The sequence below is a fragment of the Hydra viridissima genome, unplaced genomic scaffold, assembly GCF_058129835.1.
Source record: "Hydra viridissima isolate aposymbiotic clone 2 unplaced genomic scaffold, HvirCarnegie_v1 scaffold_6, whole genome shotgun sequence".
In the NCBI taxonomy this organism is placed as follows: Eukaryota; Metazoa; Cnidaria; class Hydrozoa; order Anthoathecata; family Hydridae; genus Hydra; species Hydra viridissima.
The window spans coordinates 1,273,037-1,295,946 of record NW_028324305.1 but is presented as its reverse complement, the minus strand read 5'-3'; the positions used below and the strand labels follow the sequence as shown (position 1 = coordinate 1,295,946).

Sequence of the window (22,910 nt, the reverse complement as noted above, 5' to 3'; positions counted from 1 at the left end):
TTCAGTCTGAAAAACCGATTTTGGTTTTTTGACGCACCTTTTTATTTTACCGTGTATGTATAGAACGCAGTCCATTTGCCCACCTTATTTTGGTGTTTTTAATACGTTTAATAATATTACTCATAACAAAAGTAATAACAATAAAAATAATAACAACAAAATTCAAATCAAAATGTCAATTCGCATTTCTTGATAAATAATTAAGCAGTTTAGCATTTTAACTTGTATCCGTTTGTTTCACTTTTTCAAGTAAGTAAAAAAAGATAAAAATTGTTCGAACTTTTTTCCAATACAGTTCGAACGTGTTCAAGTTCGAACTTTTTTTTAAAAGTTTAAGGTTTTTATTTTTAATTACATCAGAAATTAATGGAATTAATTTGATTAGAAATTATCAAAATTAATTTCCTTAGAAATTAATAAAATTAATTTAGAATGTCAAGTCATATATAATAAAAAAAAATATATATAAACGTTAAAAATCGGGGGCCCCACTGATACCCTAACTTTTGGGGGCCGGGCGCCTAGGCTCCCAGGAACCTTGGTTAATCCGGCATTGAAGGTATTTTAGAATTACTTTTTTCAGTTTATAGATGTCATTATTTAAAAAGTTTGACTTGAGAAATTTACTTTTTAAAAAGTTGTTAATAAATAATTTTTACACACGCGTGTGCACCAATGCACTAAATAATATAATTAGATACTTTTCTCAACTTTACCGAACTCATGAATCTTTTTTTTAACATCTTTTTTTTCTTTTGTGAAAATGAAAATCAATCTCGTATTTTTCTTCTCCTTTATGCATAATATTAAATTTCGTGGATTTTGTCGTTTACAGCTTCTACACGAAGTAAACGCTTTCACGCTTATAAACTTCGTAACATTAAAAAAATTGCGTGCAGTTTGCTTACTTGTGACGTTTACAGGTTTCGTGTCGCTTGTACTTGAATATCTGTTCAAATTTTTCACCTTTTATCTTAAAATCGACGAGGGATTTAGCAATATTTTTTTTTGTTTAAAAAAAAAACAACAAAAAAACAACGTCTTAACAATAGTAAAAAAGGTAATACACGTATTATATCTGCTACTCGGGTGGTAATAATAAAATGCTTTTGATTTTAAAGTTAAATTAACTCATAAATTTACTACAGCTTTTAATTTGGAAGGTTCTAAATGATAAACTTGATTTTTAAGACAGTGTCAAAAAATTCTTTGGCTCTTCGCCACTGATGGAGTTCAATCGGTAATCAAAAACTTAAATCTGGGATAAGCACACGATTTCATTCGTATTTTATTATTTGTTAGTTCAAAAATCAAGCTGCAAAATATTTTAGAGGTAAACAGATTCTTCTTTGCGATTTGTTTGCAAATCTTGCAAAAGCGAGAATCAGCGATGTTTGCAAATGAACACTTTCTATTTGCAAGTAGATAAGATTTGTGTATTTTATCTATTACATTATATTGGATATTTATTTATTTTATATGAGTTAGTATAACTTAAAATTTAGCACAATTACGAAAGCATTTAAAATAGTAATAATAATGAAAACCGTAACTGCAGCTTGTTATCTAAAGCTACGTCATATCATCTTTAACCACGGTTATTGCGATAGGAATTTCCAAGAAAGAAATAATTTTGCAAAAAAAAAAAGTTTATTTTTACGCTTTTGATAAGCAAATATTCGTCGGTAAAACAAACAAGAAAAATGTTCTTCGACTTTACATCTGCATTTAGTAGGCAACGTCCTTTACCCGTTGTGGAAACTTTTGACGATAAAAAACAAAATTAATTAAGCGGTGAATAGCCTTTCCTAACTATAATAACACCATCGAATTTTTTGAATTCGAATAATTCCTTCGCATTTTATATTGTCAACAAAAAACTTCAATTTTTATCATGGCCAAATCAAGGTATTTTTGCGTTTTATCGTCATAGAGTCATTAATTTTCCAAGGTTTAACTTTAAATGTAAAAAAAAAACGTTGTTTTTCCCATGAAGATATTTGTACGTGGTTTCCACATTGTTTAATTTAATAAGGATGGAGATTTACTCGGAACAATTCTTGACATTAACACATTCTGTAACGTAACAAGCAATTTTACAGCCTGATTTTTTTTTTTTTTTATAGATGACGTAGCATGGTTTCTATGCATTATTAATAATAGCCTTTTATTTCTCTGCAAATATTTTAAATGTGCAATCGAGACAGGTGTTTACGTATATTTGAGAAAGGAACTTTTTTGTTGGGACTTATTAAAGATTGTGCTATGTTAATTTATTGTTGTTTCTTAATATTTTTTGTTTTTTAGTTTTTACATCGAGGTTTTACAAACTTCAAACTAGGTTTATGTTACTTAAGTTAACATATATTTCCGATTTTTCTTTTTCTTTACAACTCTGTTTTAAAAGAATTTGTTCGATATTTGTATAAATTAGTATCGTTATAAAATCTGATGAGAAATAGCGAGCGAACTTGCTGACGTTTTCTTGCGTCATACATTTTTGTTGATCCTTTGTTGCGAAATTGGTCGTTGCTTTGTACGTCGTTTATATAAAACTTTGTTTAATTTTTTTTTTGCCGTCACGAAATTTAGTAATAAATGAAAAATAAGGGCCAGCAAGACTGAACAACTGAGTTTTAAAGTTGAGGCGATCGACATAAAGAGGCTTGAAATACAATTGCCTCAAAAGTTAGACAGTAGACTCAAAATTGAGATGATTTAGAGTTGACCCAAATTGACATCGGTCTTGATCTTAAGGTGACAGGCTGAAATAAATGTTTCAAAAAATTCATATATTGCGTGCAAAAATGATTAAAGTATACATCATTTTTTAATATTTAATTTATTTTTTATTTAAAGTTGTAGAAACTGATGCTTCAAGAACGTTGAGAGTTTCATGCTATTTATGCACCAACTAAAGAGAATATTATGATAAAGTTCATGTACCAAACCATGGTGGTAAATTTAATTAATTGTATTCTTATCTTCCTGGTTGTAATAAATAGCTCGAAACAAAACAATTCTATTTGCAACCCGAACAACTATGAGCAAATTTGCATGGGTCAGTGTGCTCATTCTTCCATTGAATTTTGGAAGGGTCACAAGAAAAAGATCGGTGATCACGCGATACCGTTGCAGGATCAGATTCCTGAATTTACTTACATGTTTGGCGGTAAAGAGTTTTATGCGCATTTTGTCCGTCAGCGCAAGCCAGTTGCGTTTCGGGGAGTGGCTTCGGATTGGATGGCTGCAAAGCAATGGAAAAATGACAGTTACCTTATTGAAAAGTACGGCGACGTCTTGTTTGACGTAGAAATGGGGAAAATATATGACAACAATTTAAACACAAGGAAAACCATGAAGATGAGAGAATTTCTGAGCGAATACCAAAATGGCTCCGTGTATTTGGATTCACCTTTTCCGCAGTCTGATATGATACGCGACATGCAAATGCCTTTAATGATGGGGTGTGAAGAACTGAAATCTTCATTTGCTAGCATGCACCTACTTTTTTCAAACGGTGGAACCAGCAGCCCATTGCATGTCGATGGTTATGAGAACTTTTTAACAGTTTTTTCTGGAGTTAAAGTAATCTATCTTATTGACCCCAAATACATTCAGAACATGTATTTTCATGAAGTTAAAACTTTCCCAAGCCTGTCTCCAATATCTCCAGAAGGCGTCGATTTAGTTCATTATCCATTGTTTGCAAGTGCCCCCTTTTATAAGGTATACCGTTTGTTGATTTTTTAAAACTTTATTTATCATTTTGTTTGTTTCTAGAATGAAAACTAATTTTAAAACCTAACTAAATTTTGGAGGATTTTGAGAGATACGTCTTTAGTATTTTTCTTCTTATATTGACATTGAGTATCCTTCATAGTATACCATATTCGCGCATGCGTCATAACATGCTGGTTTCTATCATTTTTAAAGTCGTATTTTCATACTTCAATTATCAGACATAAATTTTACATTTATGCAAAAATTTATCGAAAGCAAAAATCGTTAACGGTTTTTGCGTTTTATATTCTTTTTTTTTCAGCTTGTGTTACATGCCGGCGATATGGTTTATTTACCACAAGGTTGGTTTCATCAAGTTCGCTCATTTGGATCGCCTAACATTGGTGTTAGCTTATGGTTTTCTATTTTTTCACAAAACCGACTTTCGGACATAGTGAGCGTCCTTTTCTTTTTTATTAAAGACGAATCAAAAAATATTGTAAAACACCGAATGATTTTGTAAAACACCGAATGGTTTTGCTTTTCTAAAGTTTTTAAGTTTGAGCAAAATTTTGTTTTGAGCTTCTTTACTTTAAAGAATGAACCGAGTTACTCTTACCGCGATATGGTAGCGCAAGAAGAAGCCTTTAAATTTATGCTTTTTAATGCACCTAAGGAAATAAATTGCTCCATGCAGAACATCGAAATGATTAACTTTGACCGCATTTCTTTACCTAAAGTGGTGAATTACCCTAAGAAAGGTAAAGCCTATTTGTTTATTATTGTGTTAAGATGTTATTAGGCCGAAAGTTACTTATACAAAGCCTTTTGTTTTCCAGTTAAAGTGGAAGAACCCAAAGATGAAGTTCCTTGCATAAATAATACAGTGCTTTATGAGAAGGTAGAGATTGGCAAACCAACCTTATTCGTCGGCTCAGACGATCGCTGGATTTACGCCATCGATGCGCAAACTGGTAATGTAAAATGGAAAGTGGAAACTGCTAATGATACTGGGTAAGTGAGTCTAAATTACTTTCAAAATAAGTTTTAAACAATTCATTTTATTTTGTATCAATTGCTTATTATGCTGCATTGTTTAGCATCACTTTAACATTATGTAATAAATGTAAAATATACGTTTTAAAAGTTCAACTTGCAATTTCCACAACACTGGTTTGATTGTTTACTGTGGTGCGGATGACGGGTATATGAGAGCCATGAATGTAACGACCGGAGTTTTGATTTGGACATTCAAGACAAATGCATCAATTATATCTTCGCCTTATGTTGACGAGTTTAACTATATTTACTTCGGTTCAATGGATCATTTCTTCTATGTATTACATTCCAACGGATCTCTGAAGTGGAAAAAAAATCTGAAGTCTGAAATATGGAGCTCGCCTCGTTTATTCAAAAAAATGATATTCATTGCAACAATGTCTTCTTACAGATCAAACATTTTTGCACTTGATAAAGAAACTGGAGTTATTATTTGGAAATACATGGCTTTTTCCGCTATTAAAGCTTCTCCATGCATAAGTCGCAATGGTTTGGTGGTAACATTTTGTGACACAAGTAGTTATATTTATTCTTTTAATACAGCCACCGGCAACTTAACCTTTGTAAAGAAAAGTACAAAAACCGATAGTATTGAAGCAACACCTCAGGCAGATGCCCAAGGAAAACTGTTTGTGTTAAGCAAGAAAGGGATCTTGTTTGCTTTAATCCTGGAACTAACTAAAGTCCAATGGAAACTAAATGTTGGATCCTGTACGTATTTTGGTTCTGGACTTCTTTTTTTAATAGTTTTTTTTTTTTTTTTAAGCTTTTTTTTTAACAAATTTTTTGTATAAAGTTAAAGTAAAAAAAAGTTGAAATGATTTTTTTTTTGGGGGAAAAAAGTTTTTTTTTGGAAACAATTGAGTAATTCAAATTAAATAATTACTGATATTCTTATTTTCTTGTAATTTCCATAAATAGCTGACATGGGATGCACTTCCAGTCCGTATCTTGGTCTAGACAAGATTCTTTATGTGGGTGGAGGAAACGGAACAGTTTATGCTATTGAGCCAGATTTAGGTGAAATTAAATGGAAAACGGATATTGGTTCACAAATCTACTTTAGTTCTCCGCGCCTTTCAAGCAAGGGGATTATTTTTATTGGTAGCTTAGATGGCAAGTTAAATGCATTAGACTCAAAGACTGGAGCTGTGCTATGGTCGACGAAGACTGAAGGTCCGTTAGTAGGTACTGCTCTTATCACTCAAGGGTTTACATAAAAATCATCTGCATTTTATGTATCGCTTGGACGCGAGTGTAAACAGAAAAGCCTTTGATTATTTCTTTTATCTCAATGAGGTTCAAATTTTATATTTTATATTTCAATTCAAATTTATCATATATATTTATATGTTTTAAACTAGTATTGCATTTAATAAATTATATATTAATTGTTAAACTTGAAGAAAAATTGATGATTTAATTTGAAGTTAAGACTCGATTGACATTCACTCATTCACTTTATTCATTCATTTCAAACTATGTATCTCATTTTATATTTCAAACTATGTAAGTTATCAAAATCCTTCCTAAATGAACTTTGAGCCAATTAAAAGTTGTTTTTTTTTTTACTTTTTTATTTTCCTTTTTTGTTGAATCACAAGATTTCTTGATATAATTTTCTGAAAAATCTTTCAATCATCTATAAAAGCAAAACCTAATTTTTGTAATTGACTCGATTATTTCTTATTCCCCAAAATTTCTTCTCTACTCTCCAATTTCTTCCCCAAAATACTCATCTAAACTTTTCATTCCTTCAAATACTCAAGTTTAAAATTTCAATTTATGCACGGAAAAGAAAATTTGACGGGATAATGAGGGTTTTTTTTTTTTTTTTGTCATCTCGATAACTAATTCTTCTTTCTTATTTGACTAACTTTTTTTTTATTTTATTGATTTTCTTTGTACTCTTCTACTTATTCTTCAAAACACTAACGCGTAAAAACACGCGTAAAAACACGCGTACAAAACTGGCGAACGATAAAATCAGTAGGAATCAGAGACAAATGATAGAATCAAAGGCAAATGATTGTTAAAAAAAGTTTAATCTTATAAAAGATCTGAGGGTAGTAATGAATTAAGTATCCATTTTTGTAAAAAGCAATTCATCGGCATCGGGGTTTAGTTTTTTGTTTTTTAACAAATAATAACCAACTTCTAAATCTACAGTAGCGTGCAAAAGTTTATAAACAGCTAAGTTTTTCAAGTTTTTCGCCATAAGTTCTTGACTTTTGACAAAAAATGAATGAAATTTTTAATAATTATTCCTATAATGTGACTATATAGTATGATTTATTAAAAAAAAAAAGATAACTTGTAATGGAAGGAAGAAATTCAAATTTCATTGAAAACATAACCGTGCAAAAGTTTATAAACAATTCCATGCCCCATTAAGAAAATTAAAATTTCATTAAGAAAAATGTATTTATGTTAAAATTAACTTATTGGATATAATACTTAATTTAACTTGAATTTAAAAATAATGGGAAAATCAAAGTAATGGGAAAATAAAAATTTAATACGTGCTGTAGAGAAGGTTCCTTATAAACAAATTTCTGAGCTGTTGGCTAAATCAATAATTAGCATGCTAGTTAAAAGATATAGAAAGCATCGTTCAGGCAGGCTGAAGATAACTACAGAATATCAAAACGGAAAATCAAGACAAGATCCCCTCAAAAGTGCTATCGAATTAAATTAATAAATTTAATTAAATTAATTACTTTAATTTTGGGCAATAAATGTTGTTAAGAGTAGCGTAGATATTACAAAATGTCGCCTGCGTTAGCATAATTTGTTTAGTCATCGTCCTGCCAAGAAACCATTAATATTATTAAATAATCGTTCAGCACAATTGAAATTCGCAAAAGATCATATGTGTTGGACGTCCAAAGAATGGTCAAAAGTCTTATTCAGTAACGAATCAAAGTTTTGTATGTTTGGTAGCAATGATATCAAGTATATGAGACGTCTGAAAGATGAAAAACTTGCTCCTAAGTGTCAAATGCCAACAGTCAAGCCTGGTGGGAGCAAATAATGGTCTGGGATCTTTCAGTCGTGATTCTAATGGTCCACTTCATCTCATCAATTATATTTAGATATAATCGATGCGATGAAGTGGATCAATTGAATCAAGACTGAAAGTAAATTGATGCATTAATTATATCTAAATATATTCAAATCAATGATTCAATTATATTTAGATTAAATCAAAAATATTAGCTACCACATGGAAAAGACAAAATGCCTCGTGGTTGGATTTTCCAACAAGACAACAATCTAAAGCACCGTGCAAATTCTATGAAAAATTTTTTCAATATGAAAAAAATTCTTCTTTCAGACTGACCTTCTCAAAACCCAGATTTAAATCCAACAGAACATCTTTGGGAACATTTCGATCGTCGATTGAAAGGCGAAAAACCGACCAATAAAAATCATTTATTCCAGGTGCATTTGGATTGTTGGGCAAATTTCCCCATAGATGTTCTTATCAACTTAATTGGCTCTGTACCATCCCAGCCTGCATCTTTAAGTTGTTTCAACGTTGATATTTGGTTGAAGCGTTGTTTTAACGTTGATTGACCAAATCGTAACGTTAAAATAACGTTACTATTTAAACGTTGTTTAGTAAACGTTTTTTAAACGTTATTTCAACGTTGACAAAAAAACTCAGTTATAAAGTATTAATGCGTTGAGTTGGTGTTTAAAGTAAAATAAGTAAAGGCCAAAAGTAACTGAAATAATCTTTTAGTATGACACTAAATCGGTTAATAATCTTTTAGAATGACACGGAATCGGAAAAGTTTCCATTAATAAAAGTTGAATTCTCTTCAGGTGTTACATCTCTTTCTTAAAGTTATTATTTTCGAATTAATGAGCTAAGAAGAAGAGCTATTATAACTTTTTCATTTCCACAGAAAGCAAACAGGATTGTGAAAATTTTGAGTTCACAACCACAGAAGAAAAAAGTGACAATGAAGATGTTGATTTTCCTCGAAAAAGAAAATATAAACAAAGAGAATTTCCTGGTTATTTTCCAAGTAGGCGTTGGTTTATATGCCGGAATTATATAAATTTCAGTTTTTATACCTGAAAATAAAAATACCTGAGTTATCATAATTTATACTATAAAACACTAACTGTATTTACAGGTTCAGTTATCACAGATTTTGATGAAGTGTCAATGCACCTGACCTCCAGTAGTTCATCAAATAAATCTAGAGGTAAATGTATATACATATGCATACATACAATTCATTATATTATTCAAATCTGCCTTTTTTGATTTTTACTTTATTTTTTTATTTTTTTACAGCTTCATTATTAAATACGATGGAGCGACAGAAACTTTGATTAATTGAATATTGTCTGACTTTCTAAAATACGCTCCATTTCGAAAAAGTGACAGTAAAGAAAAGAAACTTGTGTAAAATTTATTCAAATATATGTAAATATATGTAATATTTAAATATATATATCATAAACAAATGTTATCTTTTTCTTTACTGATATGTCTTACTAAACTTAGCTAAAAATTGTCTAACTGTAGACTGAGTATATTTTATACGCTTAATATACATTGATAGTCCAATAGACACAATTAATTGAGTCAATTGAAGATTGATTTAACGTTTGGATCTAACGTTGGTTTAACGTTGATAAATCAAGGTTAAAAAAAATATCATTTTAACCGTTTCAACGTAAATTCAACGTTCTTATAACGTATTTTGCGTCGATTGATCGTTGATTTAACGTTTGAACCGAACGTTGATTTAACGGTGATAAATCAACGTTGAAAAAAACTTTCATTCTAAACATTGCATAAACGTAAATTCAACGTAAGGTTTTAACATTAATTCAACGTTATTTCAACGCTGTTTGCCGACTGCGATGTTGTTGTTAAGCAATGTTACAGTCTATAGGCCATCCAACAAAACACCAATGTGCTGTAATGAAATATTGTGAAGGAATTAGAATTAGTACCTATTTTTTGAATTTTTTTTTATTTGTTTATAAACTTTTGCACGATTATGTTTTCAATAAAATTTGAACTTCTCCCTTCCGTTACAAGTTACCATTTTTTTGAGTAATTTATAGTATGTAATCACATTATAGGAACAAACGTTAATAATTTCATTTATTTTTACTGAAAAGTCAAAAAGTTATTATAAAAAAAACTCGAAAAATTTATCTGTTTGCATTTTTTGTGCGCTACTGTGTCTTTAAAGATAAATCGAGTTCTCTGAAGTTGATTAAGATAGAACTCTTTACGCGTTTAAAACAGCAAAGTTTTTTACAATGACCAGTTTATTTTCATACAAAAATTTTTTTATTTAAAGCTTGTTTTAAAAATAAGCTTCTGCGCGCAAAGATTGCGATACCTCGTATACATCATGTTATTTTGTTTCAAAGGGTTGAAACAAAATAACATGATGTATACGAGGTATCGCAATCTTTCTTCTGCAACCTTACACTTTGTATGTCTAAACACATAAATCTATTTCAAATGATTGATACATAAGTTTGTTGTTTATTTGTTGAGTATTTGATAAAAACCGAAAAACCAACCCCAGTTCTTTGAAAAAGCAGGCTAATGATAATACTTTTAGGAAATGTGTATTCTTAAACTTTGTAACAACAGAAACGGTATTTTTTAACAACGTGAACGGTATTTTAACTGGCAGGATTTTTTGCACCTGATTTGCGTTTATTATTTTACTAATGCTTTTCTCGTACCCTCCTCGATTTCGGTTCATTTGGAATAAACCGAGCGAATATAATAATTAATTTGATTTAAATATGATTTTCACTGAGTATGGGCGTTTCGTTTTTCAGACTGTATAATAAAAATAAAAATTGTCAGACGTGTTTATTTCCTAACTTGAACATATACAGTTAGATACTCATTAAAAAGCTTAACAAAATAAATAACAAAAATAGTCAACTATCATGGAAACTCGTATTATCTTCTATTGTATGTTGTACTAAAATTTTTTGAAGCTTCAGAGTTCGAGGGCCACCCCTAAATATTTTATTTTAATGAACTTTTTTGATATAAATATTTTTATATAAAACATATATATATATATTTTTTCATACTTCCGAAAACAAACCCTTAATTTTCATTAATTTTTTTTTTTCTAAGGAAGAGGCCATTTATCAAAAAAGCCTTTTCAAAAGCGAAGTTCATTATTAGCTTTTGAAAAAAGCAGACTTTCAGTATCTGATTAAAAGCACGTTGCTAAACTTCTTATTTAAGGAGTTAAGTAGGCTGCAGAATGAATCTTATCGCTTGATAAAAGACGGAATTGAGGCCCGTTATTCTATGAGGAACTAATTAATCATAACGTTTTTATTAAATATTGACAATATTTAATAAAATAATACTAATAAAATAAATATTGAAGTTGAGATGAAAATTTATTTTTAGGGAATTTTATTGACTGTTTTTCTTGTTAAGAAAATTTTCTAAAAAAAAGAGTTCAACAAAATAAAAGATAAAAAAAACCACGGACCAAAAAAAGTTTTATCGAAATAATTAAGGAGTATAAAAAAAATAGTGAAACCTATATTAGGATGCGCCATTTTTATTACAAAATCGTGCGGGACGGACGAAGTGAGGGGGCGTGTGCCCCTTTCACTCAACTAATTTCAGCAATTTTTTTCACGAAAAAATAATTTAACGCCGAAAAAATGAAAATCAGTTTGCATTTGAAAAACCAGAAAATTGTTATTTACAAAATGAAAAATTTTTATTAGATTTTTATCATTTGATAAAATGTAACTTTTAGTTAGAACTAAAAATCAAGTACCCCATTCACACTAACAAAACCGAGTTTTAATAACACCCGCTTTTAGAAAGGTGTTCAGTTAACTTATTATCTGTGTCACACCAGAATAAATCAGGTTTATTTTTACGAAACTTCGGTCACGTTAACTTTGAAGTATTTTTTAAAAACAAAAAAACAAAACAAAACAAAAAAAAAAAAAAATGGTGAATTTACGGGTAAGCAAAAGAAAGTCAGAATGCCATCAAAGTCCGCACTCAAATTACAATAATTATGCATAAGCTAATATTTTAAAGTTATGCAAATTGTTAAATATCAATAAATAGGCACGGGGCAATCAAGCAATTGGAAACAACCCTGCTTTGTCAAATTGATGTTGGAAATGACCCTGCTGCTGTACGACTGTAGTTTACTCATTCGCCCTGTCCATAAAAACGGCACAATAATGGGAAAATAATTGGTGCTTTGAAATCTTTTCGTTATCAACTTGGTGATATCTAGATTCATAACGGCACAAATTTTACAGGAGCAGCTGTTTATTAGACACTAGATAATCGGTATCGTATCGCGTGGTATCGCTTATATACTATGTCGATACTAACAGTATCGGTTCGATACCACTCGATACCGAGAAGGAAGGTCTCGTATTGTGTGGTATCACTTATGTTCCAATGTCGATACTATCAGTATCGCTTCGATACCAAACGATACCGATAATAAAAAGAATCGTATAGTATCACATGGTCTCGAATCGAGACTCTCAATAAAACAAAAAAACAAAAAATTAAAATGTGACTTATTTAATTTTTTATTAACAAAATACAAGTACAATTGCTTTTTAGAGATTTAGTTATTGTTTTTTAATAATCTACAATACTTTGGCTATCGTCCATTCGTTGCTTTTACCTTCACCGTATTTTCGTTGGTATTTTAGGCTTTTCTTCTTTTAATATTGGCAAACATAAGTCTGATTCATGTTCTATATCACTTTCATTTTCTTGTTCGATGTGCCATTTTTTAATGTAATTTTCAAGAGCGAAATAGTTCTGCATTATAAATACAAGATTATCTGCCAAGTGAAAGATTTAATCAACTGTTAAGCCTGATGGTGTTTATGTAATGGTGCGGGAATGCTTTAGTCGAGATGCAATGGGATTATTCATTGTTTTTGGAATTATGGATAAATATGGAGCGAGGATATTTTGAGAAGGTAATGCTAAAACATGAAAAAGACAAGATGAAACGAGGATGCACTTTTCAGATCCAAAACAGTAGGTTTCATCAAAACATTTTTTGATCACAAGAAAAATCTCGTTTGACCATCCCAAAGTCCGGATCTCAACCGAATGGAGAACCTATGGGATCAATTTTACATGTAATTAACTAATCGATGACCAACAAATCCGAATAAATGACTTAAAACGATAAAAAGAATGGTAAAAAGATCCACTATGCACTCGCCAAATTAGTAGACACAATGCTGTAACTTGACGATAATTGGATGTTTTGTTAAAAGGTTATTGGGAAAATATTAAAAAAAAAAAAGACTTCCCTTAAATGTTCAATTGGTACTGTAAAGCACTGCTCTGTTGTTCAAATGTATACTTAATTCCATTCTCCATATGCTCTAGAACCGCACCCTGGGCACAAGTGTCCGTAATTAAAATACTTGTAGAACAAGTTTTTGTTCGGTATTATTTTCTGGATTTTACTCTTTGTTTGAGAAGACAAATCCAAACAATACGCACATGTAATAGATCTGCGATGTTTGTTAGTTAGTTTTAGGTAGTCTATATAAATTCCTTTCACCTTTTTGATAACCTGTTGATGTTAACATTCTACTTGGAAACATTTATTATAACATTATTGGTAGTTTTTAAACTCTAAAATAACGATTTCATCCTTAAAGAGATCGAGTTCCGCAATGCTATCTTAAAAAGTTAAAGCAATCTGTTTACATATTTTTGGATGCGAAGATCTCCTGACTTTCCCCATAGTCATAATAACAGATAGTCATAATAACAGATAGTCAATAACATAGTCATAATAACAGATAGTCTGGCCAGTTAAGCCGTTTTCGCAAGATTCTATTGTTTTCAAACAATAGAAGTTAAAATTTTGAATTTATGTTGAAAACAGTAAATTTATCGTGCCCAGTCTACTAACTAGTGCACAAAAATCTAAAAAATGGCAAACTTTGGAGAGGAACAGTCCATTGATTCTCTTATATTTGATCTAGAATCAGACGTTTTTTTTGAAAAAAGTGAGTTTCTTAATGATGTCGATGCTTTTCTTACAGAAATTGAGAATGGAAGCGTTTCAAACAACTTTAACTGCCAGCAGTGTGTGAAAAAATGCAAATCAGATAAAGGACTCAAACGCCACATAACAACACATCACTCCAAGATTGACTCTTCAACACTGCAAACAAATGCAACAACTGATATTAACCGTGCGTGTACTGCAGACGAGTTCATAACTTTCATTAAAAAAAGTATTAAATTCGTGCAAAACGATCTTTGCTACCCTCCATATATCAGAGATGAGCTTTCAAGGTACAGTTTCTCTGAAGATGATGCAAAGCATTCATTTGATTTAATAAAGGAAGTCATTGACAATTTTAATGGTGATGCGGAAGTTTTTTATCCACAATTTTACAAAGTTGCTGGTCAGAAAGGTTTTTTGAAAAATCTCACAGATAAAACCTCAACTCTTGTAGGATATGACCTTGCAAATCACGTTTTGGCTCACTTGATTAAGTCTAAAAATGCCACCTCAGTTTTAGTTATTGATGATGAAATTAAGTTTACAGATAAAGAAAAAAATTTAATTGAATATTTGGGTGGGTATGTATTTAGTACTTTTTATCGAAGGATACGTTATTCAAAAAGTTGGCAAACCAGATTTTGTCAAGAAACACTCTCAATTCTGTTGGCTGGAAAAATTGTAGAAAATGATTCTAATTCTTTTGATGAGTATAATCATGATACTAGTAAAAAATTTACTAGTTTAAAAAATAGAGGTGGTCTTTGGTCTATATCTTCTGATGCTTTGTCACTATTTAAAATAGCAGAAATAGCATTCAGAAAATCAACAAAAATTTTAAGTAAAAATATTGACTGCAGCAAGATGACTGCAGAGTTACTTCAAGATGTTGGGGTTTTATCTCACTTCTCAAAAATTTGCAATGTTTCTTCTACCAAAGTATCTAAAGAAATGTCTCTCAATCTTCTAGACCATCTTTTAACTCTTTATATTCGTGTTCGCTCATTTTCCTATTCAAAGGACCTTGTAAACTTGCATAAAATCAAGTCTAAGAACAAAAGAACAAATTCATTAAGAAAAGAAATCAAGAAAGGAACTTTGAACTCTACTGACATTAGAAAAGGTTATTTTCATAGCCACAAATGTCTTTAAAAACATATTCTTGCATAGGAACTATATTGCAGCATGATGGAGAGATCCAATGATTAATAAAGTGAAAACCAAATGAAATTAAGTAAGTTTTTATTTTAAGTACCAAATGTTATATAATTAAAACTAGTTTAATATTTGTTTTTACTATTTTATTAAAATTATTTTGAAATAAATAATGTTAAGAATTTTATTTCAGCCTCTTCTTTCTTTGTAGCACTTCAACTTAAGAGGTCATTTTTCAGCCTCCAAATACTAAGGACAGATGTGTAATATATATATATATATATATATATATATATATATATATATATATATATATATATATATATATATATATATATAAATAGACAGACACACAATTCTTTTATACAAATAATGCTTTTATAAGGTTTGTGGCTATGAAAATAGCCGTTTTTACTTTCCTTCTTTTAATGAGTTCATTTTTTATTCCAAATTCGGCGTGGTAATTTCTCTTTGGTAAAGGTCTTTGGTTCAGGATTATTATAAAGACTATTAGTTCCTATAATTGGTTTGAAAGTACATTGGTTTCTTATGGTATTATCATTATAGCCAATATCATGTAAAGATGGATTATCCTTTCTTCTTCCAATTGCTCGTTGTTGGCCAAAATAATTTTCTAATGAATCTTGACAAAGCCGTTCAGTTAAAACATATTGGACACCCATATTTAAAAGGTATTTAATTAAATCAATAACTGAGTGAACAGTAATATTGATCCCTTCATATGTTTGCCAAGATAAAAACATATTCCCCCGATCAGCCTTGGTGAAATTTCCAGGTCTTTGATCTATAGACAATTTCCAATCTTCAAAATATTTTAAAAAGACTTCAGTCAACCATATTAGCCTTTCATCATTCATCAAATAAAATGGCTTGGAAAATCGATTTTGATTTCTAGTGCAATCTATAATATTTTTCACATTTACACAATCAAAAAAATCATTTAACATCTGACAATATTCAGCAGTTCTAGAGGCTTCAGGAGGACCAAATGCCTTTAAAGCAGTGCTAACAGATGAACTAAGTACTTGAGCTGCTAATCTTACATTCATTTTGGAAAATGGGCTTAACCTAATGTGTTCTAAGGAGAGATTTGGGCAAGTGTGAAGGCCACAGTTTAGATCTTCATAAAATAACTCAGATATGTGGTTCCACAAAATGTGATTATCAGTATTCCACATATATCTACCTTTACCTGATGCAGAATGAAAAAGGCAATTTCGAGCAGTCTTTATCAAATGTGGAGGATCAGCTACAAAATATATATAACGATCATCATCAGCAAATTTATTTTTGATGCGATAGGTAAATTTAACTTTTGTGTTAATATCTTGTTGTTCTGTCATATGAAAATGCATGCTAAAAAATTTGCGATTGCATGACGCACCATCACTTGTTGTAGCAATTACTTTAAGATTGCATGAGAGCTCTAAAATACTAATAGCCTTCCAAAATAAGGGGAATAATTGAATAGCTTGGAGGTTTGTAGTAGCAAAGTTTGCAAAACTATATTTAAAAGGGTTTACAATACCTCTCACAAGAAAAACAAGGATATGTGTTGCAATCTCATCAACTTTGTTAAGAGTTGCATAGTTAATATTAGTGTCACCAAGATCAACAAATCCAATAAGATCACCAGAATACTTATCCCAAACCAAATTTTCCTGAATTTTCATTTCATCAAATAAAAGAGTGATAAACCGTTCTTGCTCAGAAAAATCCTTTACCTTTAAACTTAATTCATTGACAATTTCATGGTTAAATCCTCTTTGTGGTCGGATATAGTTTTTGTAGTCTCTTAAACGCCTTTGACTTGGTAAAATTACAAATCCAGAATCTGTTTTTTCATTAAAACGAATTTCCTCATAAGCTGCAGGAGACTTAGCAACAAGACCTAAACAATAGCGAATAATCATTGGGTGATAACGAATTCCCTGTTTTGAAGTATTTAAGTATTTTTGCTGCTCATCCCAAAATAGCTTCATAAATGGAGTGACTGTCCTATAAGTTTTTGATATGATTGAAACCAAGTCTTTGTGTAGGTCATCACTGACAAGATGAGAGGATTTACTTAATTCCTTTTGCATTTCTTTTATGTTCTCTTTTAGCAATTTATTTTCTAAACGATAATTTTGTAGGGTTAATTTTACACGTTCTGGTGCAGTTTTAGAAATTGGAGCTCTAAGTTTAGCTGGAATAAGTAATTTATCACTATTTTTTTTAAAAGATATTTTTTCTTGAGACTGAAGACATTGGCATGCTTTACAAATTTCATCCTTAGTAATAATAACTTCACATGAAAGAGATCGGATATATTCTGTTTGATTTAAAGGTAAAGAATAACTATTAAACAATTCAAACTTTTTAGGTATAACATGAAGAAGATATCCATAAGAACTAGCTGATTTATTTTTAATACCAGGGCATATCATATATGATAACAAAATTGAAATAAGGTTAGAAATAGTTGTATTAAACATTGATCTTTTTAAATGCAAGTATATTTCATGATTATCTGGTAGAAGCCATAAAAATATACGAATAGTAAATGAGAGACTATCATCTATGTAAATTTCGTACTTCGGGACAATGTGAACATCATCCATCTTACTCAATTTTAAAAAAGTTTCACTAGCATTTATATCCCAGTCAAGTTTTTGAAAGCTAATACGTTTAACCAATTCCTTAAAAGACTTATATGACTTACTATTAACTGCTTTATCTGATATAGAAGGAAAAGCTGATCTCTTTAGGGATATAGAAGAAGCTGATCCTCGTGCTTTGGGAATAAGCAAACATGAAGAAGGGCATTGCAATCAAAAGCTTTTAACTGGAAGATTTAATGTAGGTAGTGAACCAGGCTTGAGAGTAGTTTTATTTGGATTGACAATTAACATGTTAGCCTCGTAATGCTTTTCGCAAATAAACAATATTTTTTTTTTTATTTGGGTCTTTAGGCTTTCGTCAATTACTCTATCTTTAGTTATAATGTGTATAAGTTTTTTTCTCCATTCTTTGTTGAAATCATCATCGGTGGATGGTATCTTAAAAAGTGAAACACCTTTATTTCTTCGAGAAGTACCACAACCGAAAATGGAACAATTAGCACCAGGCATTTGCAAAAACCAAGGATAAATCAACAACCTTTTTGTAAATATTATTCTTAAACGAGTCTGTTTACAAACAGTGTGCACTAGTTAGTAGACTGGGTTCTAAAAAAACGCTAACAATAAGATAAACAAAAGCGCTCTTCAACTGGCCAGACTATGTATTTTATGACTATGCTTTCCCGTTAAATCGGTACACTTGGTTTTTCGAACATTCGAAAAGATTAAAACAACAGTGCGAAAATTTCCAATCAGGTTATGATAGCACTTAAAAATTGCCAATACATCTTACACAGGAGTTTTATTGGGGAACTAGTTCCAAATAAACAATGTTTAAAACTAATAGTTTGTTTTAAAAGTAATGTGAATTCACAAACTCAAATACTTTATACTTTTCTTTGTTAACGAAATTGCAATGTAATAGAACATGCTATGTGATGGAGTTATAATGTTAAATATCGAAGTTTATCAGGGAAAGTGTAAAATAAAACAAACTAGTATGCTACTTCAGCATAACCTATGGAATGTTGAAACAGCATACTAGTTCTTAAAAAAGTATAAATCATTCACATTAGCTGATGTAAAGAATAGCCTATATTTGTTAGCAAATGAAGTTTTTCACTGTGCATTCACCACGGTACCATTCCATGAGTAAAATAGATTTTTTTTTTAGCAATCATATTGCAATAGAAGTCGATGTGTTGGCTCATTAATAGAGCCTGAGCATCAAAATATTGAAGAAATAAGTTCCTTATCAAATCTTAAAGTTGATGCACTTAAATTTCTAAAGGAGTATTATCAAGATAGGTAATAAAATTCAATTTTGCTGTTTAGGTACTACATTATACAAGCTTTGTTTCACACATACTTCTGTACAATATTTTCCCTATGATAAACTTTATGCATTATATTTTAGTAATATTTGTATCAATTTATTTTAAAGCTTAAATACAGCTCAATATGCAAAAAGAATTGCAAATGTTGTAAAAGAAATTGATGAAAATGGAACATATGAGCTGACTGAAAAAGAACTTACTTTTGGTGCTCGCTTAGCATGGAGAAATGCTTCACGTTGCATTGGAAGAATTCAGTGGAAAAAAATTCAGGTTTGAGAATGTTTAGTAAGAAAATAAAGTGTTTAGTTTTTATTGAACCATACCTCAAAAAGTCTTGCTGTGCATGATACAAAAAATGCTTGTTATAATCTGAGAGTTAGCACCTGTTGAGAAACAGGCTTTTAGAATTTCTTGAAATTTCCATTTTTATGACCATCTATAACAAGTAGAATTCCAATAAGAAAAGTTTTTTTTCTAAACTTAATAAGTTTTTGCTTTGATAAAACAGGAATGCAATATGATCTTAATCTGTAACAATTGCCTAACAACATATGCATATGCACATTGTATGCATATGCACATTGTATGCATATGCACATTGTATATATTTTTTAGATAAATGCATGTAACATGTATATATATTTTTAATTTCTATTATTGTATTGCATACCTCTGAACAATATTGCAATTAGTTTTTTGCCTTGGTATTTTAACAACTGAATAACCTATGATGTTATAATTTACATGAAAGAAAGATATATTTACTTTTATGTATTGGTTACATCTTTTTATATTGACTTATATACCTTTTTACTACCAAAGGAAACTCTCTTAGGTGTGATTATACACAAAATTAACTCTCAGAAAGCTCTCAGAGGCAAAATTTCATTAAAAAAACAATGTAACTATGTAAAACAGCAGTAGTGGTATTATGTAGAAAGAAATCAGTTTTATAAAGAAATCAATGGTATTATGTAGAAAGAAAAGTTATTAGTAATTATGTAGAAAGAAATCAGTTTGAATTGAAAACGACAAAATGAACAGTATGCAAACATTAATAGATATATGGAAACAAGAAATCTATCAAGTGATAAGCTTCTGTTTAACTACATATTGTGTCTAGCACAAAATGTAATTTATAATTGAGTAGGGATTTCTTTTACTAGATTTCATAATACCACATATCCAATAATAGGTAATGTTAAAAATATAATGTATTTGAAATCAAATAATAATGAAAATGATTACTGCATTTAAAGGAAATAAAGCTTATGGTTAAAATAAAGCTTACGGGTTGAAAAATGTAAATGATTGTTATGAAATCAGAATTTCTTTGATCAAGATTTAGAAAAAAGTAAAAGAAACAAACAAAACGAACAAAAAAAAATTTAATGTTGTAGCACTTAATATATAGAGTGATTAAATCCAAAAGGGGGTGAACTCAAAATTTTTTTTGAGAAAAAAAGAATTTTTTCAAGCCTCGTGTTCATGAAAAGTTTTGCACTTACAACAAACTGTCACTTATTTTTAACCGCATTTATCAATTCTTGTGCATGAAGTAGTTCAATCCTTTGATTGTATTTTGATGATTTTATCATTTATTTCTTAATGGTTTCTCTTGTCTACAGTAAACTTGGAAATAGCTTGAATGTCACCAACACAATATCACCGCCTGATTTGCCATGTTAAGTTGTCCCTAAAAAAGGATAAAAAGTGATTGAAAACAACAACTGATTTCACCACCTTTTGATGCTCAAAATGGCTGCTCAAAATGCTTTAGACTATTTGTAACTCAACCTTTTATAACCACAGTTGATCAGCTTTACATTATACAGTCCAGATTAAAGAAATTTGGAAAAGAAAGTCTAATGCTTAGTAATTGTTATTTTGAAATATAAATTTTAGTATGTCTAACAAGTTGCAGGGAAAATAATAAAATTTTGTAAAAACTTTTATAAAAAAAACTCTTTTCTCAGGTGTTTGATTGTCCTCATGTAACTAATGCATATCAGGTTTTTGAATGTTGTCTGCAACACATTCGATTTGCAACTAATAAAGGAAAAATAAGGTAACTTTTTATTAGTAGTAATTAATTATGATTAAACATTAATTAAAAATAATGATTCCACAAAAGAAATAGAAGTAAGCTAGAAATATTTTTTAAATATCAGTTAAAATTGTTTACTTTAAAAAGTTCTTTGTCTTTTTTTAAGCATCACTTTTATGTGTAAAATTGATAAATATAATAATTTTAAAATTTAATTTAAACTTAATTCTTTTAAAAATTCTTTATCTTTATCTTGTTTTATTTTTATGTGTTAAATAATTGTAATTGAATTGCGTGAAGAAACTATTTACGGCGGATTTGATTGACGTAGTTTATTTGATATGTTGTAAATATAGTTTAAGCGGTTTATTTTATGAGCATATTTGAGGTTCTTTGTATAGTATAAATTGAAGGAAAACTTTTTGTAAAGGGAATTTTAAGGAGAAGAGAAAATGTAGAGCTGAAACGTTGTGTTCGCTGCGAGAAAACAACAAGCTAACCGGGCACATGATGGAGCCATCTTCGAATAATTAGAACATCTTTGAAAAATACGATGGTATATCCGATCCCGCAATTTAGTCGCAGTGAACAAAAGTTGTTGCAGAGAAGCAACGCGTTGAGTTGACAGTGCTCTTTCCAGTTTTGTTGCGAAGTAATACTTAGTCTTCGATTGTTTGTGAGTAGCAGATAAGAAGGATGTGAAGAGAATTGAAGATGTCTATTTATCGAGTTTTTCCTTTGGATGCCTACGTGGCATGAGTTGTGTACGAAGCAGAAGATGAGAGATGAGGAACAAATGGATGTCTCTTTTGCTGATCTAAAACGTTTCTCGTGTTTGGCAGAGTAGCCTGACGAGAGGGTGCGACTGGCGTTGTAGTTGGATTGCCAGAAGCGGTATTTGAGATTTGGATCCGCAAAAGAAACAATTGTTGTGATGTTCCGCAAAGCAAGAGTTGCTTTGAATTAAATGTGATCCCGAAGGATCAAGGAGGAGTGTAATTGAATTGCGTGAAGAAACTATTTACGGCGGATTTGATTGACGTAGTTTATTTGATATGTTGTAAATATAGTTTAAGCGGTTTATTTTATGAGCATATTTGAGGTTCTTTGTATAGTATAAATTGAAGGAAAACTTTTTGTAAAGGGAATTTTAAGGAGAAGAGAAAATGTAGAGCTGAAACGTTGTGTTCGCTGCGAGAAAACAACAATAATACTTAGTACTATTTTCTGTTCATTTTTTATAAAATGGATTCTAAAAGACCAGAAAGATTTTTTAAAATACATTTCTATTATCCACAGTAATAAATTTGACACATTAAGTATGTCCCCTTAAAAATGGAACTACAATAAAACATTAAAAAAACAAGCATGTTTTTTTTTAAAAAAAAAAATTGAATTGAGTTTATTTTGCTGGACTAACCTATGATGAAATTATTAATCTATTTAAAATGAATTGCATTCAATCTTCTTTATCTCTTTGAAAGATAAAATAAGTAATTCTAGTTTTTATATTATTATGAATAACTAAAGTTTTGTTACTTGTATGCCTGGCCTTAATTCTACATTAATGAACCACAATTACTTTTGATTAATACATCTTTTTTTTGTAATAAAATTTTTTCCAATTTTATTAAGACATGTTTTTATTTAAAGATTGCATTTTGTGGAGTTCCATTTTTGAGGAAGCACTTGTTAAAAGCTTCAGTTATTAAAGTTTCTCTTCTTAAAAATGTCTTCCGTACAATCTCAAAACTATTCTGAGATTTTTTATCTTATTTTTTTATGTCTGAATAAATACAAGTCATTCAAATTAAGCTAAATATAAATCTAATAATTTGTTAGAAAATTTTTCAACATGTTATTGTTTCAATGAATCTTGAAAAGTAAAAAAGTTAAAAAACGCTGTATGACATTA

General features: G+C 30.0%; 1 protein-coding gene and 1 pseudogene across 2 annotated transcripts in view; both read left to right on the top strand.

The window, feature by feature from the left end:
• The first annotated feature begins 1,146 nt into the window (after window positions 1–1,146).
• On the top strand, window positions 1,147–6,142 carry LOC145190181 (uncharacterized). The gene is made up of 7 exons (XM_090089787.1): window positions 1,147–1,333; window positions 2,860–3,729; window positions 4,046–4,177; window positions 4,322–4,484; window positions 4,563–4,737; window positions 4,871–5,493; window positions 5,704–6,142. The coding sequence occupies exons 2-7, from the start codon at window positions 2,929–2,931 to the stop codon at window positions 6,000–6,002; spliced, it is 2,193 nt and encodes a 730-aa protein (XP_089945913.1). The 5' UTR covers window positions 1,147–1,333; window positions 2,860–2,928; the 3' UTR covers window positions 6,003–6,142.
• Window positions 6,143–18,539: 12,397 nt separating this feature from the next.
• Window positions 18,540–22,910, top strand: part of LOC145189972 (nitric oxide synthase 1-like) — a 38,535-nt pseudogene continuing 34,164 nt past the window's right edge. The window contains exons 1-4 of the transcript XR_016453365.1: window positions 18,540–18,638; window positions 18,786–18,919; window positions 19,056–19,218; window positions 20,925–21,016. The product of XR_016453365.1 is annotated as a nitric oxide synthase 1-like (transcript). The remainder of the gene's footprint in view (window positions 18,639–18,785; window positions 18,920–19,055; window positions 19,219–20,924; window positions 21,017–22,910) is intronic.